The 19,346-nt window shown below is 44.4% G+C and overlaps 1 protein-coding gene across 2 annotated transcripts in view; it reads right to left on the reverse strand.

Annotated features, from left to right (window-relative positions):
* The window catches only part of MTHFD1L (methylenetetrahydrofolate dehydrogenase (NADP+ dependent) 1 like), a 240,469-nt gene extending 232,201 nt beyond the window's left edge, over positions 1 to 8,268 (reverse strand). The window contains exons 1-6 of one of the 2 annotated variants that reach the window (XM_054023202.1): positions 8,068 to 8,268; positions 6,613 to 6,697; positions 5,345 to 5,395; positions 5,207 to 5,260; positions 1,773 to 1,897; positions 665 to 765 (exon numbers count right to left, since the gene is read on the reverse strand). In XM_054023202.1, coding sequence (XP_053879177.1) covers positions 665 to 765; positions 1,773 to 1,897; positions 5,207 to 5,260; positions 5,345 to 5,395; positions 6,613 to 6,697; positions 8,068 to 8,216 — 565 coding nt within the window. In that variant the 5' untranslated portion in view covers positions 8,217 to 8,268. The remainder of the gene's footprint in view (positions 1 to 664; positions 766 to 1,772; positions 1,898 to 5,206; positions 5,261 to 5,344; positions 5,396 to 6,612; positions 6,698 to 8,067) is intronic. The other variant, XM_054023203.1, reaches the window with a different exon arrangement.
* Between the last annotated feature and the right edge of the window lie 11,078 nt (positions 8,269 to 19,346).

Here is a 19,346-nt window from a genome sequence, read left to right on the forward strand (position 1 = left end):
ATATTGCTGAATTAAATGGAATCTGGGTTTGTTTGCATATAATCCTTTAATTTATCCAGTTGTAACAAGGTACTTCACCAATTTATTTAAAATTTGCCTACTTTTAAAGGACAGTTGCTTCCAAAATTCAGAAGCACAATGGGATAAGTCTATTTTTGAATGATTGTTGTAATTGATTTAAGCCAGTACATTGACAGTATCTTTATAAAAGATGCAAAAAAAACCCAAATTTTTGGTTGTTTACAGGTAAAGTCATCTGCAATTTCAATGTTACCAAATATACAATGTAGTCCAAAACAAAAGCTCCATTCATTAATAATCTACAGGAAAATTTTGATTTATCCAAATTTTATATATATATATATGACGACAAAAACCAAGTCAAACAGGTGTTTGCAGGGTTTATTTATTTTAACGTGTTACCATGGTTTTGCAGGAGGCAAATCCACTACAGTGCAGTGAGTTTACATGTTTATTTTGTGCATATCAGAAAAAATCATGAAGAAATACAGAACAAGACTAATGTATGACAAAAACTGGAAAAAAAAATACTAGGGAAAGATTTCACTACCAAGGATCTTATACAGGAATCTCACAAACCATCAGGAATACAAAACCTTGTACTTGGCAATATTAGAAATAGAATCACGCAAGATTGTCTTACCTAGTTTTTCAAGAAGCTTCATCACAGCGCTGGCAGTGGGAGAAACTGAACAGTTGTAAGTATCTCCCCGCACCAACCGTCCCAGGTTTACATCTGATACTCTATAAAGGAAAAACATGGAGACATATAGAACAGAATGTGTGTGTGAGATATATTTTAATTAGAGCTTGGCCTGTGGGTTACATCCTATGTGTTAAAATACAGACTGGATGGCTCATAGAACTAGCAATAGTATATGGTTACTAGATTATTTTAATCTCTAAACTCCTATATCTAGCACTACCCCCAAGAGCTTAGATTTAAAACAACATAGAACTTTCAAGATAGATAAAAGAAGGGGAACAAGGGCTAGAAGAAATAAAACGAGTGCATGACAATTCGACACGTTCAAGTAAAATATGAGGGAAGGAAGGAGGAAGGAAAAACAGAAAGAGGAGCATCTGTCAGAGACGGGTGGAAAGCTACATAAAAGCAGTAGGGAGTTTAGAGAGGTTTGGAAGTATTCAGTATATCTGACGTCCAGGAAGGAATGTTATTCCAGAAGGTTGGAGCAGTGTGAGAAAAGGCAAGAGTGAGAGGAAGAGACAAAAGGAACAAAACGGTAGGGCAGCCCAGGTCTGTTGCTGTAATTTAGACAGGACCCTATGACTGTTTAAGTTACGCCAGGGCCCTTTCCAGCCCTTGGAGCAGTTCAGGATAGACTGGGAGGGTGCAAATGTGACTTAAAACTACCTTAGACCCATTCCCCCTTTAGACATTCAGCCAAGACTCTCACCCTGGAGCTTTCTTTAAAAATGCTGTCAATGAAATTAATAAGAACGACAACCACGGAGGACTGGCAGACGAATGAGAGAATAAAATAGGAACATGGTTTTTGTTGGCTTTAAGTAACTACTTCTCAGGCTTACAGTTAGCAAAGATTAAAGCACAATACTATCAACATGACTTAAGCAGACACCGTTTGCTTGATTTTATAAGCTTTTGTCCACACTTAATGACAGTTAAACATGGTGACTGAGGAATCTATTAGTGAAAAGCAATGGGGAAAATAGATTTTAGAGCCATAAAACTTGTATCTGCTCTGGCTACCTCTCACTACTTAGCTTACCCATCCACATCCTTCTCTGGTTTTATTGCATTTAATATTTTGCTGCTGTATGCATTTTCAGAGAGGTGAAGGGCAACGCCATGAACCGTAGGATCTTCATTGAGTCTCAAGATTTCACCAACAATCTAGGAAGTTAATAAAACACTTTAGAAGACAGGATAAAGTCAGAAGTAGAACATTATGAAATAAAAATGGATTGTAGCTGTAAAATAATACTTATAACACATGGCATTTGTCATCTGTCTAGTTCTCTCATGCTTTAGCAGAAAGAGAAGCGTGCAGCAAATCTGTGGCATATACACACAAAGCTTAGTGAGTAGTAAGTACATGAACAATTATCCCCATATATGGAGTTGCAGTGGTATAACTGAAGGAATTTGTCCCTAACATTGCTGAAATGATGATCAACAGATAAATGTATGTAAAGAGACCTGTTCCATTGTGAAGGAAAAGGGAAGAGAGCTTAATTATGATATTTAAAGGGCAAGGACACAGAATAAGACCCTGCAAAAACAATTTCCATTAGCCATTAGCCATATTAAAACCAAAAACAAAACTAACTAAAATTCAGAACCATCCAGATGTTTACATGGTTATAACTGTGTGATTTTGTTGTAACCTTTGTCCTACCTCCCATTTTCCCCCAACTCTACCTCCCCATTTGTTTATCATTCTCATTTGTTACATTAAAATCACCTCCTGCACTAGATATCAGTGCACGTATTCCTATGCACTCTACCCATATTTAAAAACCAAACACACGAAGTTCCAAAAACAAGTGTTTTTAGTAAGACCACCAAAATAAATGTACACACTTGTTTTTGGAACTTTGCGTATTTGTTTTTTAAATATGGGTAGAGTGAAGATGTGATAAACTAGAAACAAAAGAAAAAATAGATATTTTAAAAGGGAAAAATATTCCCAGAAGAATTAAAATGACTGAATGTAAAGTTTGATTTAACTACCAATTGAACGTTTTTGTGCTCAGCTGGTGCAAATGTTGTTCTTCACCAAACAAACGATAACCTCTGTATATAGGAATACATGCACTGATATCTAGTGCAGGAGGTGATTTTGATGTAACAAAATGACACTCAGAGAAAAGGTTTTATCTTCTCTTATTATGAAGTGTTTAACTTAATAATCTGAACCAGCCAAATGACAAGTGATACAGCCACATATCCTTAAACGGTACGAGAAGCACAAAGTTGGGGCCCAAACCAAAACTAGAGGCCCAACTACTTCCAGACTTTTTAAGTGTTTATAAAATTTCAATACTGACCTAGATCTGGTTGTATCAATATTTTAGACAAAAACACTCCCAATCCAGATTTGAATTCTGTGTCTGAGTCCATCTCTAATAAAATATCACACCTGATCCATTGTGATACATTCCATTTTCCCATGGCTTCAAAAATTAAAACTTACACTGTAAACAAATTCTATATATTCCCTTTTGAAAAAAGTTAACTAGCACACACCTCTTCATTACCCGGCCTAAGCTGTATCTTTGTGCATCACAGAATCAAAGAAAATTTACTACAAAGTTATGTAATTTTACATTTATTTCAGCTCATATTTATAATGGAAAGTGAGGCTAGCGCTAAGTAAGAGCTTGTGAAGAGTACCTTGAAAATAAATTTTAATAGCTTTAAAAAAACATTTAAATTGTATGTACATGTAAAAGAATCTCTTGAGTGCACAGAGTCCTCACAGACCTCACCCTCACTCAGTCAGTAGATCCACATTCTATTCCAGACTCTGCAATGAACCTGCTGTGTGACACTAGGCAAGTCATTTAACCTCTCTGAGTCAGTTTTTCCATCTGTGAAATGGAGATAATGATACTAGCTGATCTTTCTAAAGCAGATGCAAGGTCTAATGAAGAAAAGCATTATACAAGTGCTAACTTTTATTAATAATAATTAACACTTAATCATTTTGACATGCTTAATACCATTCTATATGACTATTCTATACTTCTAATTTTCTTACTTCTACTTTGCACTTCATTCAAGACTCTCAAAGCCTATAGTCAGATAAGCCCCTCAGCATTTCTGTGAGCTGAGGCTATATTATCCCCAGTTCACAGATGGGAAAATGAGGCAGAGAGACTAAGTGATTTTCCCAAGGTTACCCAAGACATTTACAGCTGACCCAGGAAGAGAAACACACATTTTCCAATTTCTAGTTTGATGCTTCAGTCAGAAGACAATTTGAAGTGGAGCGTGACAGTGCTGTGGTACTAGATGAACTTGTGTGAAGGACGTGGGGCTGATCTGTAATAATTTACAAATCCTGTATGTGATGGGGCTAGTGAGACAGTTAGTGGGATAGTATGGCTACATTGGGTTACTGGAATGTTTACTGGATGCACGTTGGATTAATTTAATAGTAGGGCTGTTAAGAAACTAGCCAGAAGACAACACAATGGCTTCCAATAAGCAACCTCCCAGTAAGTGTGACAGGAATCATTGGAAGACAATGCTTGAGCTTTTAGCTGGGAAGATACTATTTCCAGGCTCCAGCCATAGTTACAAACACACGTGACAGACTGATGCACAGTCTGCTGGAGGATCTGAAAAAGCAAAATCTGCCTGACCTTCTACCCCAGAGGTAGAGCCCTAGGGTAAGATGGACATGTTGTACACCTTCTGTTGTGTAAAATCCCTTTTCTCTTATGTTATGCTCTGTTATTTTTTAATTAATTTGGCCCTTTCACAATGTTAGTAAGTGTTTCTGTATTTAATACATACAAGCCCAAATCCTGACCTCAGTTACATTAGTTCAGTGCCTCTGACATAACTGTGCAACCAAAGTGAGAATTTGGTCCCCTCAATGTTACTATTAACAAATGAAGGAATTTATTACTGCTATTTTTAACATTACCTCTGGCGGTGATATACACAGCCAGTTACAAACATATTTAAAATAATTCTAAAAATAATATATTCAGTTTAGAAGTTTCTCTGGCTAAAACCTGGTCTAATACAGTGAAGGAGTATGTGTATTCTGGAGAGCATGGAGGGAACAGTAACTGCATTAGACAAATATCAAGTTAGGGTCCCAACTGTGAAAACTCTTTGTATGTAGAATTTCCACTGACTTCAACAGAAGTTCCACATGTGGAGTGTTTGCAAGATTATATCCATGATGCACTCTGTTCTCATGGTTAAGGTACTAAACTGATAACCAAGGGATCCAAGTTCTGTTTTCTGCTCTGACACTTCCTCCCTCCCTCTCTCTCTCTCTATGTATGGGTATAATATTTGCCTACCTACACAGAAGTGCTACGAGTATACATTTATGTAATGTCTGCGAAGTGCTCAGAGGATTCAATGATGATGAATGCCATAAATACAATTTTAAACATTTCCATTTGGTGTTATAATTCAAGTATAAAGAAAAAGATTCCCACAAAGTGCTACAGTTACCTCATCTTCACTGCTACCCTGAGGGAGGCAAATGTGAATAACGTGCAGACCAATCTGCCAAGAGAAAACAAATATTTTAAGTTACTACAACAATCAGAGGGCTCACAATTAAAATCAACCACATCTCCTAATCCTCACCTCTTTGGCAAAGTTCTGGTTTACGTCTTGCACCAAATCTTCATCACTCACCTTAAAGGGACCAAAAAAAAAAAAGGCAGAATGTAAGTAATCTAAGGACAGAATTTAGCACCAAAGATTATATAGGATTATATTTTAAGAAAAATTGTGTGTACTCTGATACATAGATCTACAGAAAGAAGGTGGAGTGCAAACATTTCTCTTTCCAAGGTGCTGGAACTAGGGATGTTGCCACACCCCCTAGCTTGAAGCAGTTTCCATCAGATACAGGGTTTACAGTTCGGTTCAATGGCTCTCACCAACCCCACTATAAAAATTGTTCCAGCACCCCGTCTCTTTCAGTAGTGAGAGGAGGTTAAAGCTGCCCAGTCTATAGGAATCTGACAGAAGGCCAACTTGGAATATTTACCTTGGCTTGGTATGTTGAAATATATATCTTAAAGATAAGAGCTGGATGTTTTCCCTACTTTAAGCAAATTTGTTTAGTTAAAAAAGGCGCCAGTCCAACAATACTTGAAAGTGAAGTTATTTTTGCATCCCTATAACAGGTAAAGCACAGTCAATGGCAATAAAAGCATTTTCTACACTTCCCTCAAAATATGCCACAACTCAAGTCTTTTCCACCTCTACTGAATGTGATGTGAACCACTATCTACTGGGAACTGGACTAAAGTCACCAACTCTTTCCACAGACTCCAACAGAAATTTATCTTATGGTAACTGTTTTTAGCGCCTATTGATCTGGGACAGATTTGAACCAATGACTTAGAAGTAAAAGGAGCTGCATCCCATCACTATCCTTCTAGTCCCTGTAATTTTTGCATTTTAATAACTCAGTACAATGGATTGTTACACATCTTCCCAGTCTGGAAGCCTTAGACACCTAAAGAGAGTTATCCCATGACTTTCTATGGAAACCAGCTATACACCACTAAGAATGTTTGTATATTTCAAAAACAGCAGCTCTTTAAGACTTGGCAATAAAGCCAGCTGTTGATCACTCATGAGATGCTCAAATAGCAGAACTTGTTCCTACTTTTAAAAGTTATCAATAAAACTTTGTACGTATATAGATTTATTATTAGAACTCATTCCACAGCTTATAAGAAGCTAACTAGGAAACACCAATCAGTACAAATGCCCTTCTATTAAAGTCTTTTCTGCTACTCTACTGATAGTACATATAAAATTATTTTTTAAAATGTTTCAAAATGAAAATAAGAAGAAACAATCCTTTAGTTAAACAGACAAACAAATAAATACTTTACCTGTACAATGGCAAGTGTCGGCTTAAATGTAGGGTGTCCTTTCTGCAACGATGCCAGGACTTTCTTTGAACTCTGAATGATTTCTCTGCAACACAACAGTAACATGTATCAATGTTTGTTACACATTTCTCTGTTACACCATTACCAGAAAGCGGTTGACATTAATTTTCCATACTATTTTAGTGACAGAATTCAGAACTACTGAATAAATATTTAAGCATGTTCAATGGTTTTATTTTCAAAGCAATGTGTATATATTAATAAATACAGTAACATTTGGCAGCTAAGTATAGCAAAACTGAAGTAGCAAATCCAGCCACAACACCTTCATTATTTAACTTGCATTTACCATTGCTCCGACATGCCCAGTCCTTTAGATTCTGCACCTCTAATTATTCCACAAGGCTTGGAAAATCCACTCACCGGTGAACAGGATACTTTAATAGAGGGGAGTGGAAACACTGACATACACGCTTTCTGCATAGTTTGTTTCATTTCAACTATCCCTAAAACCTGGGTGTGGGAATGATTTTCAAATGTGATCCAAACAAGTAATATCTTCCTGAGACTGCAGATAGCTCCAGTAGCTCTAGGGCTGGCTATAGCTTCCCCAAGCAGCAACAAAGTAAACTTGCTAAGATTAGACTAAGTTTCAATGCTGCTATTCACTGCCTGTGAGCAGCACTGAAACAAATGGAGCCTTGTCCAGTTCACTGCTGTTTTAATTGGGAAACAAATCAATCAATAAAAAATTAAGGAAATAAAATACATACGCTTGTAATGAAGAAAATAAAACAAAAACATTACAAACTTTGAAGTCTACATGTAAAAAAATTACTTACATAATTTCATACTGTAATTTAATACATAATTGACTTCATGGAGAGCAGCATTTGGTTTTACTCTTTATGTTGTTACACAGAACCCATGAAGTACGTGCAACGTGGCAGTTAGCTGTACTCGGGGAGCCCCTCACTTAGTTTTCCCTTTCCTGATATCAGGGCACGTTGGTTTGTAACAAGGAAGTTTACGTGCACATGAGTGTTGTGCTGGAGTAACACGCGAGGCGAGGGGAGCAACGGGAGCCCGCAGAGCTTGCCATGCCCAGGGGATACTGCCAAGTGACTCCCCCAGGGGAGGTGGCGCAGGCCCGTATCCCGCTGAGGCGCGAGGCCGGAGAGGAAAGCAGAACCTCCCGGGAGAGGGGGTGGCAGCACCCGCCTCTGCCCCAACTCCGCCAAGTTCTTACATCAGACGCAGCGGGGCGCAGGCAGCCCCCGGACCCCCACGTGGAGCTGTGGCCCGGCGCTAAGCGGGAAGAGCTGCGCGGCCGCCGCGAGGTACCAGCCGGGGGACAGAAAAGACCCTGCGGCACCTCCACGTCCCTCCCCTCCCGTAATAGCTCCCGGCCCAGCCGCAGCCCCCGGGACACTTGGCTGCGCTGGCTCCGCTTACCCGGCAGCCGAGTCCCGCGCGCCGCCAGCCTGTTGCTTCTCCCAGCGGCCCCAGGTACTGGCCGTGCCCCGGCGGGGCGCGGTCCCCTTCCTCCCGGCTAGCGGGGCGGCGACTCCCCGGCTTAGGCGCCAGAGCGCGGAGAACCTCATGCTGCGGCGGTGGCTGGAGCTGTGCGGGGGCCGGGCCGAGCCGGCTCAGGGCCAGGGGGAGGGACGCAGCGCAGCAGCTCCGGCGGAGGGTGAAGCAGGAGCCGCTAGGGGCGCCCGGGGTCGGCAGCTAGTTCCGCCGCAAAGGCAGAGCGGGCCCGGCTGGGCGGCTTCCCGTGGCGGCTCGGCCAGACTCCGCCTGCAGCATTGGCCCCTAGCTAGGGTCTGTCGAGCCTGCGCTCAGCCTCGGGGAAAGCCAGGGCCCGCTTCCAGCCTCACAGGAATCAGGGAGACTGCGCCTAGGACCCAGAGGCCTCCTAAGACTTGGCTCCAAGCCCGCTGTTGTGCAGCATGGCACAGCTCAAGCCCCAGAGGGGCTGTATAGTGCACTATGGACAGCATGAGCCTGGAACCCAGCTCCAGCAACCCTACAGCCAGGTTTACAATGCAGTGTAGATGTTCAAGGACAGGCTTAGAAAGCTGGACTCCACCAGCCCAGATCCTACAGCTGCGGGTTTACCCCATAGCTTTAAGTGCCATAGGCCTCCGTTTTCCCATCTTTATCCTGGGCAGCACACAGCACGGCCCCACCTAGTACACATGATTACAGTTTAAGTTAGGATGACCAGATGTCCTGATTTTATAGGGACAGTCCCAATTTGGGGGCCCTTTTCTTATAGAGGCTCCTATTACCCCCCACACCCTGTCCCGATGTTTTTGCACTTACTGTCTGGTGACCCTATTTTAAGTTGACATTGTTCCTTTAAGATAAAAAGTTTCATAAAACAGTTTAGTGCCTGTTTCAATGGAACAGCAAGCTTAGACTACGCAAAGTCACATTTACCTCAATGTAATATAATATTAATAGCCTATGTTCACCAAAGGTCATATTTGTAATTTGTGTTGAAAACTAAATGTTGCTACCTGCTATAAATAAATGTATAATGTAAGCAATCAACCTCCAATGCTCAGGTGCATTCAGACAGAAATATTTTCAGTTTGCCTGTCCACCTCTGCATCATGATGTCTGGCTGTCGTGTTAACACACCACTATCTAGTCAAGGGGCCACAGTTTGATAAAGATCAGGATGACACTTTATAGTATTACATTACTGTAGTTTCAATTGCTAAGGGTCTGTCTTAAGGGGCTAGATATTAAACTAGCCAGTCCCCTCATCTTATTTACAATTTTAAAGGGAGAGGGAAACCAGTTCTGTGTATGGGCGCTTTTACAACATGAATACACACACGCCTGTCAAAATTCATTATTTTTCTCATTCCATTTCTAAAAATCCTGAGTGTTTATTTTCCTCTCTCTCACACACACACACATCATATCTCTGAATTGTTTCTGTTAAATACACATACATATTTTATGTCTGTATGAAAATCAGTACAATATCTATAAAGTATGACTAACGCATACACAGAGTTAATGCCAGAGTAAATACTGGAAAATTTAGTAGGAACATGCACACAAGTGGGGCCTCATGCAGTCTTGTCTATAGATTTCATTACTGAAACTCAGGGAACAAGTATGCATTAAGCACAGTATTCCCGTTTCCTGACCAGTGCCTGGTCTTAATATCTGAAACATTTCTTTTATCTATATTCATTAGCACCACTCCATTCAAAATTGAGAGTGATTTTACAACATGAAAATTTACAATAGTCCAAGTGCAACGAGCAAGTGTAATAGTAAGATTAATGCTTACCCACCATCAATAATAAAATAACTTTGCCTAATTATAAACTATACCTATACCCTGTAACCTGACCTTACCCCAAATACTCATTTTAAAAAAAAAGTCACTACAACAACCTAACTAAGGATAAAGATTATGATTAAACCCTCCCTGGTTTAGATAATCATTTAAACTCTCACCTTGTTTCTTAATGTGTCCGCTCACATATTAACAAACAGATGGTGTCTTGTGAATACTGCTTCCCTTCCCATTCATGATCACAAACATAGTATCTCTGTGTGAACGACATTAATTGCTTACATGGAAAAGTAATACAAGGAAAATATTGAATGTAGCTTATTATTACTGTCTTTAGTGCAATAAGTATTTTGTCTTTTTTGAAAACAGCTAGTCACTGTCAACTTTTACTCTTTGTTTCATGTTCCCTTCTATTTCTCTCAGTTAGAAACAAGGACAGTTTGCATGTTAGTTCTCCACAGACCACACTTATATTCACTTTAATTATTTGAACATACTCCAGTCTTCTTTATACCTTCTCCAGCCCTAAAAGCATTCTGTCTCACCAAGGGGTGCTGAGAGCCATTGAACCAAACTAAATCCTGTATATGATGGAAACCACTTCAAGCCAGATGGTGCGGCGGCACCCCCAGTACCCCTAGTTCCAGCACCTATGGTCTTACTCTTCAGAACAACCAAGAGGCTGAGAACAGATCCCAGAGTCTGCTGATCCACTTTAGTTTAGATGGTACACACCCTCGGACTTGTCCATCAGATGTCTTGCAATACAGTGAATGACACTGATATGAAAGCTATGGGGCACAAGAGACCTGTATGCAGAAATCGGCTTTAGGCCTAGCAGAGATGTGCCAGGCCTTTCATATTTTAATGGGGTGTTTTGTTTTCCCATAACCAAGCAGGATAATTAAGAGGAACTTGCTCAGCAGGAATATTTTAGAGGGAACCAAGTGTTGGCTATGGATCTTAGGTGAGGTTTGGCACTGGTACCCTACACTTCCTTTAGAGTAGAGCAGCAGGATTTCAGCAGAGATAACAATGTGACCATTGAACATGGGATGTAATGAAAAAAACAGGATTTTAAGGGACAAACGGGGACTTAAGATAGGCAGGAAGAGCAATGGAAAGTCATTTATTACCTGTAGAACAGATCTTTGACACTAGACCCTTTCAGTGTTTCCACAGGCTATTGACACTTTTACATTCACACCTCACTGTTCTCACAGGGTGCTCTATAACAGTCATTCCTTCTATTCAAGATTGCTGTAATTTTGTCTCCATAAAGTGGTTTGATACTATGAGCATACCTTTTATGAATGTAACAGTAACTTTTAGGCAAGAAAATGGTGAATCATTAACTCTTTCTTGTGCGGGCAGAACTCAGGGTGTGAAGCCAAGGTGGCCTAAATGTACAGAGAGAAGGGCATGATAGCACAAGTCATCCACAAACCGTGTGCTGCTGGAAAGCCTAAAGCCAGCTGGTGCAGCTGAGACAGCATTCAGGCTTGAGCTGACTGGGAGTTGCCCTGAATCAGTGTTTCTGTGGTGCCCTAGCTGGAATTTAATGCTGCCTTCCCCTGACAGTAACTATGTGGATGAACCATCATGGTAGCTTTGCCTCCCCTACCCTCTGGAGGTCTCCAGAGGAGGGTCAGCACAGTGATCCTGCACAGCTACTGTAGTCTCCTGAAGCCAGCAGGAGTAATTTGAGCCCTTTGTCTGAACATATGAATGCTTTGTATCCTTCTTTCTTCCAAGAACAGGTACTGTGAGTGACTCTAAAACTTCACTATGTAAATCTAGGAACAGAGAGAGGAGGATACTTACCTGTAACTGGAGGTTCTTCAAGATGTGTGGTCCCTATCTGTATGCCACTGTGGGTTACGCATGAGCACCGTGCGCCCGAAGTCGAAGAATTTGAAAGTAGTGTCTGTTGTTCATGGGCTCTGGGTCATCTCGTGCTTCTGAGGTGATAAAGGGTGGGGTGGACCGACTGCCTCTTCAGTTGGTTCTCCTCCATGAATCAGAGAATATCTGAAGCAGAGGGAAAGAAGGGCAAGTAGGGACCACACATCTTGAAGAACTTCCATTTACAGGTAATTAACCTCCTCCTCTTCTTCAAGAGCTATGGTCTCTATTGTATTCCTCTGTGGGTGATTGACAAGCAATACCTACGTAGGTGGAGGGTGTGAGGATGAGAATGGTAGGGTCGAGAGGAGAACTGCTGTTCCAAAGGAGGCATCAGTAGCTGAGTCTTGTACCAGGGTGTAATGTCTTGCAAACATGTGGACAGAAAAGTGGCCACTTTACAGATGTCTGGAAGGGGTATGTCCTGAAGAGACAGTACAGTTGTGGCTTGGGCTCTCATGGAGTGAGCTCATACCCCTGGAGTGGGAGGAGGAGAGGTTTGAGAGCAGACAGAGTAGAATGCAACCAGATATCTGTTTAGAACTTCGCTGGGTGGAGATGGTATGTCCCCTGACTCCGCTATAGCGACAAACAGCCTCAGGGACTTTCTGAATGGTTTTGTTCTCTGCAGGTAAAAGGCCAAGGCTCATCAAATGTCTAGGGAGCGAAACCTATGTTCTTCAGTAGCTGCGTGCCGTTTCAGGAAGAGTACAGGTAAGAATAGATAGATACAGGTGAAATTCCGAAACCACATTAGGGATAAATTTGGGGTGTAGGTGTAAAGAAACTGTATCTTTGTGAAATAGCGTATGGAGGGTCTGCCATCATTGCACCAAGTTCACCAACTCTCCTTGCCGATGAGATGGCTGCAAGAAAGATGACCTTCATGAAGAAGAGGAACATGGAGCAAGTCCCTAAGGGTCCAAAGAGGGGTGGGCATGTCAGAACCGAAAGAATGAGATTTAAGTCCTATTGGAGTGTTATCTTTCAAGGAGATGGGAAAATTCTTATCAGGCCTTTCCACAATTGCGTGGTTAGTGGGTGTGCAAAAATAGAGTAGCCCTCCATAGAGGGATGGAATGCACTGATAGCCGCCAAATGGACTGACAGGGAACTGAGGGATAGACCCAATGTTTTCAAAGGGGTGAGGGGGGGAGAGATGCTGAAGCCACTGTTTCATCTGGTGATAATGATGATGATAGTGTGGTAGTACTCCTGCTCCTCTTCTATCGGATCCAAAGGTAAATTTGATCATTCCCTTGGAGGGACCACAGGTGGTGACTCCCTAGAAGAGCAAATAGATTCCAAAGGGGGGTACTTTTGCCAAGGTCCAGAGTATGACCAATAGGTGGGGTCTAAAGGTGGTGGCAGTGGTCCCCATGGCATGGGGTACCAGTCACTCTGAGCCAGGTGAGGTGGTGGTTGGTCCCAGGGTCGTGTGAGTCTCTTGGGGAATGGGTAATGGTGGTACAGGAGGAAAGAGTTAACTCGGGTTCCAATGGCAGTATCGTCAGTGCTGATGGAGAGATGGAGATTGTGTGTGGAGGGGGGGCGGGGGGCGGTGATAAACTCCATCCCACCAGCAGATCTCTTGGAGGCAATATAAACTCTGGAAATGGAGGGTTCTAATGGAGCGGGGGGGATTCTGAATTCGGGAGAGCAAAAATGCCCTGTGGTGCAGTCATGGATCTGGAGCTCCCTAGTATAAGAGGGTCTCTTTCTGCCCAGGCCATCGATGCCAGCGGTGATGATGGTATCCTGTGGTAGTCGGTTTTCCATTAATGGACTTAACTTCCATGAATTTATCTAGTTCTCTTTTAAACCCTGTTATAGTCCTAGCCTTCGCAACCTCCTCAGGCAAAGAGTTCCACAAGTTGACTGTGTGAAGAACTTCCTTTTATTTGTTTTAAACCTGCTGTCCATTAATTTCATTTGGTGGCCCCTAGTTCTTATATTATGGGAACAAGTAAATAACTTTTCTTTATTCACTTTCTCCACACCACTCATGATTTTATATACCTCTATCATATCCCCCCTTAGTCTCTTTTCCAAGCTGAAAAGTCCTAGCCTCTTTAATCTCTCCTCATATGGGACCTGTTCCAAACCCCTAATCATTTTAGTTGCCCTTCTCTGAACCTTTTCTAATGCGAGTATATCTTTTTTGAAATGAGGAGACCACATCTGTATGCAGTATTCAAGATGTGGGCATACCATGGATTTATATAAGGGCAATAAGATATTCAGCTTATTCTCTATCATTTTTGAATGATTCCTATCATCCTGTTTGCCCTTTTGACTGCCGCTGCACACTGCATGGACGTCTTCAGAGAACTATCCACGATGACTCCAAGATCTCTTTCCTGAGTAGTTGTAGCTAAATTAGTCCCATCATATTATATGTATAGTTGGTTGGTTTTTGTTTTTTCCACTGTGCATTACTTTACATTTATCCACATTAAATGTCATTTGCCATTTTGTTGCCCAATCACTTAGTTTTGTGAGATCTTTTTGAAGTTCTTCACTGTCTGCTTTGGTCTTAACTATCTTGAGCAGTTTAATATCGTCTGCAAACTTTGCCACCTCACTGTTTACCCCTTTCTCCAGATCATTTATGAATAAGTTGAATAAGATTGGTCAGGGCTGTCCTTAGACATGCGCAGCATATGCAGCTGCGTAGGGCACCATGAAATTTGGGGCACCAAATTGCCCCACATTTCATGGTGCCCTAGGCAGCTGCGTGCTGCATAGACGGCAGCACCAGCCCCGGTGACCAGCCCTATCCCTCGGCCGGCCCCCCCGCAAGGGGGTGTGGGGCCCCGGACAACTCCCTCTGCCCTGCCTCTTACCCTTCCCTGCTCCGCCCCCGGTACCCCCCCTTTCGACCTCTTCCCCCAGCAACCCTGCACTCACCGGCAGCAGCGGAAAGCAGAGCAACCCCGACCCAGTCCCTCTATTCCGCCAGCTCCCAGCCACGGCGCTCTGCTTCCCGCCACCGGTGAGTGTCGGGAAAGGATCGCACTCACCGGTGAGTGTCGGGAAAGGATCGCACTCACCGGTGGCGGGAAGCGGCCCCACCCCGCTCTGCTTCCCTTGCCACGGCCCCAGCCATGTCACTCAGGTTGGGGAAAGGACCACCCCTAGCTCTCACTGGTGGCAGGAAACGGAGCACCGCGGCTGGGAGCTGGCAGAGTGGAGCGGGTTGGGGCCGGGCTGCTCCGCTTCCCGCTGCTGCCGGTGAGTGGAGGGGAATCCCTTCCCCCAAGCGACACGGCTGGGGCCAGGGTGAGGGAAGTGGAGTGGGCTGCTCCTGGCCCCCCGCTAATCCCCCGGGCCACTCAAAAGTGCCCCCCCCCACAGCTCCTGCCTCCCAAAGTTTGGGGAGGGGGGCTGGGGCCCCACGCAGCGGGGGGCTACGTAGGGCACCCAAATGGCTAGGGGCGGACCTGGGATTGGTCCTAGGACTGACCCTTGGGGAACACCATTAGTTACCCCTCTTCATTCTGAAAATTTACCATTTATTCCTACCCTTTGTTCCCTGTCTTTTAACCAGTTCTCAATCCATGAAAGGATCTTCCCTCTTACCCCGACAACTTAATTTACATAAGAGCCTTTGGTAAGAGCCTTGTCAAAGGCTTTCTGGAAATCTAAGTACACCATCTACACTGGATCCCCCTTGTCCACATGTTTGTTGACCCCTTCAATGAACTCTAATAAATTAGTAAGACAGAATTTCCCTTTACAGAAGCCATGTTGACTTTTGCCCAACAATTTATGTTCTTCTATGTGTCTGACAATTTTATTCTTTACTATTGTTTCAACTAATTTGCATGGTACTGACGTTATACTTACCGGTCTGTAATTGCCTCTAGAGAGCCCTTTTTAAATATTGGCGTTACATTAACTATCTTCTATTGGGTACAGAAGCTGATTTAAAGGACAGGTTACAAACCATAGTTAGTAGTTCCGCAATTTCACATTTGAGTTCTTTCAGAATTCTTGTGTGAATGCCATCTGGTCCTGGTGACTTGTTACTGTTAAGTTTATCAATTAATTCCAAAACCTCCTCTAATGACACTTCAATCTGTGACAATTCCTCAGATTTGTTAGCCACAAAGTTCGGCTCAGGTTTGGGAATCTCCGTAACTTCCTCAGCCGTGAAGACTGAGGCAAAGAATTCATTTAGTTTCTCCGTATGGATCGTCCAGGGGCCCCACTGGTTGTTTAGCAGGCTTCCTGCTTCTGATGTACTTAAAAAAAATTTATTACCTTTTGAGTTTTTGGCTAGCTGTTCTTCAAATTCCTTTTTGGCTTTTCTTATTACATTTTTACACGTAATTTGGCAGCATTTATGCTCCTTTCTATTTACCTCACTAGGATTTGACTTCCACTTTTTAAAAGATGCCTTTTTATCTCTCTCTTCTTCTTTTACATGGTTGTTAAGCCATGGTGGATTTTTTTTTAGTTTTTACTGTGTTTTTTAATTTGGGGTACACATTTAAGTTGGGCCTCTATTATGATGTCTTTGAAAAGTGTCCATGCAGCTTGCAGGGATTTCACTGTAGTCACTGCCTTTTAAATTTCTGTTTAACTAACCTCCTAATTTTTGCATATTTCCCCTTTCTGAAATTAAATGCCACAGTGTTGAGCTGCTGAGGTGTTCTTCCCACCACAGGAATGTTAAAGGAATCAAAAGTCCCTGGTGTGGAGCCAGTGGAACCCTAGGTTTCTGTACCTTCTTGTTTTGCTTATGGGACTTAGGACATACAATGTCCTCATGGGCCGAGCCAGTGGGTTTGCTGATAGACATGTTCGATATCTTCAGAACGGATTTAGAGGAAGTCTTAATTCCATGCTTATGGAAGTGCTTTCTAATCTCCTGATGAGGGCCCACCCTGGGGGCAGTAGCGTAGCTAGTGGGGTGCAGGGGAAGCAGCCACTTCCCCTCAGCACGTTTTCAAAAAGCGGCGCACCTGCCAGCCGGTGCTGAACTCCTGCAAGCAAGTGGGGGGGCAGCACGGCTGGAGGAGCCATGGGGAGGGGGCGGCACGACCGGAGGAGCAAGGGAGGGGGCGCAGCAGGGTGGCCCGCAGCGCGGCCGGCAGCCAATAGGGGGGGCGGCGGGCACGGCCAGAGGAGGCAGAGCGGGAGGGGGGCGCGCTCAGCATGGCGGTCTGCACAGCGTGGCCAGCAGCCACGGCTGGAGGAGCGGGGGAGGAGGGGCGCAGCAAGGCGGCCCACAGTGTGGCCGGTGGCCGCGGCTAAAGGAGCAGGTTGGGCATAGCAGGGCGGCCAGCGGCTGGAGGAGCGAGCGGGGGGCGCGGCCGGAGGAGCAAGCAGGGCGGCCAGCAGCCGCGGCCGGAGGAGCGAGGGGGGGGCGCAGCAGGGTGGCCCACAGCCAGTGGGCCAGGGAGGAGGCAGGGGGAGGGGGAGGCGCAGTGCAGCGGCCCGCAGCACGGCTGGCAGCCGTGGCCAGAGGAGGAGCCTTTTTTATGTTTGCTGCCCCTGCTCTTAGATCCTGGCTACTCCACTGCCGGGGGGTGGATCTTCCAGCACTGGAGTTGGACTTTGCAGCAGGAGGCACACACCTTGCTGATTTATGCTGATGTACGGGGAGGTTGCCCAGCCTGGGTCCGATTGGGGGCTCATGGCCATCTGTATGAGGTATTTACATAGGTGACGTGTCTGTCCTTCTCGGGTACATCTAGGGAAGGACTGACAAATACTGCACCAAGCCTTAACATGAGCCTCTCCCAGGCAGTAGAGATAGCATTGCTGGTCATCACTGATTGAGAAGGATTGCAGGGAGGAGGCACAGAATTTGAAGATCAGAGCTCTGGGCATAGTCTACTACCTGAATGGGGTACAGGGGTGCGGTGTGGGGGTACTCCCATAGCCTAATATAATTCTAAAACCATCAACACTTCTAAATCTGTATGTTATTAAAGCTTCTAAAACTATGAACTATTTACAGCTAAAATATTGTTCTTCAGAAGAGCCAAGAACACTTAAGGTTCCAACCCAGACCATGCAGTGATGAGTAGTAACTGAAGAGGCCATTCGTCCGCCCCGCCCTTTATCAATTTATTCCATTACCATTTCCGCTGTGGTGATGGTTGAATGTTTTCAAACTTGTTGCCATTTCTTGTTTTTACAATGCCATTTTTCAAATCTCCTTCCATTTTTATTTTATTAGTGGTAGCCTTTATGCTGTATTCTAGCTGGTGACATTTGTAAAAAAGGAAACATTTGGTGTAATTTTTATAGGATCATTATTATTTTAGGATGTTACAATAAATACCAGTATAAATATAAGTATCCCATTCTCCTTTCTACTTTACTAGTTGGGGGAGGTCAGGTCAAATCAACTGTTTCCTCTACACCAGTGGTTTTCAAACTGTGGGTCGTGACCCAGTATTGGGTCACGGAATGTAAGGCACTGGGTTGTGGTGGTGGCGGCTCTGGTCAGCACCGCCGATCAGGCCTTTTAAAAATCCCGTTGGCAGTGCTGCCTGGCTAAGGCAGGCTAGTCCCTACCTGTTCTGACACCACATTGTGCCCCGGAAGTGGCCAGCAGCAGGTCTGGCTTCTAGGCGGGGGGTGGGGAGGCCAGGGCACAGAGCTCCGGGTGCTGCCCCCGCCCTGAGCACCAGCTCCGCACTCCCATTAGCTGGGAACCGGCCAATGGCAGCTGGGGGAAGGAGGTGCCGGACCTGCTGTCGGCTGCTTCCGGGGCACAGGGCGGTCCACAGTGCCAGGCAAGCAGGAAGCCTGCCTTAGCACTCCTGCTGCGCCACTGACCAGGAGCTGCCCAAGGTAAGCTCCGCCCCAATCCCCTACCCCAGCCCTGAGCACCCACCAACCCAGAGCCCATTCCTGCACCCCAAACCTCTCTTCCCCATCCCCAGCCCAGAGCCCCGACCCCCTCCCACACCCCAACCCTCTGCCCCAGCCCAGAGCCCCCTCCCACACCCTGAACCCCTCATTCCTGGCCCTACCCCACAGCCCTCAGCCCCACACCCCAACCCTCTGCCCCTGCCCTGAGCCCCTCCCACACCTCAAACCCCTCATCCCTACTTCTGTTGGTTACGGACATGAAAAATTTTCTTCAACCACTGCTCTTCACAACATTTACCTGAGTTCTCCAATTGCTGGGATGAGCAAACCTTAACAAATCAGATGGGCCAAGGAGAAGATGTTCAGATCACAATTAGGTTTAAAACAGGGTTTGGGTTCTAGTCTAAAGCCAGACCAGTGTAATAAAGTGTCAGCAGTAGAGATAGAGTCCTGGACCTCTGGAGCTAAAACCATGAGACACTATTGCCTGAGGCCTTGCCTACACTGGCAGTGGCATGCAGCATGTGTGTAGCTACACCCACTGTAGTAAAAAGCCAGCTGCGTCCATATTTCTGTGGAAGGCTCCAAAACAGGTGAAGCAGTGGGGAAAGACTCTGGTAGGGGGGAGCTGCTGGAGTCTTTCCCTGTGGCAGAGAAAGACTCCAGCAGC

Source organism: Malaclemys terrapin, chromosome 3 (genome assembly GCF_027887155.1).
Source record: "Malaclemys terrapin pileata isolate rMalTer1 chromosome 3, rMalTer1.hap1, whole genome shotgun sequence".
NCBI classification, from domain to species: domain Eukaryota; kingdom Metazoa; phylum Chordata; order Testudines; family Emydidae; genus Malaclemys; species Malaclemys terrapin.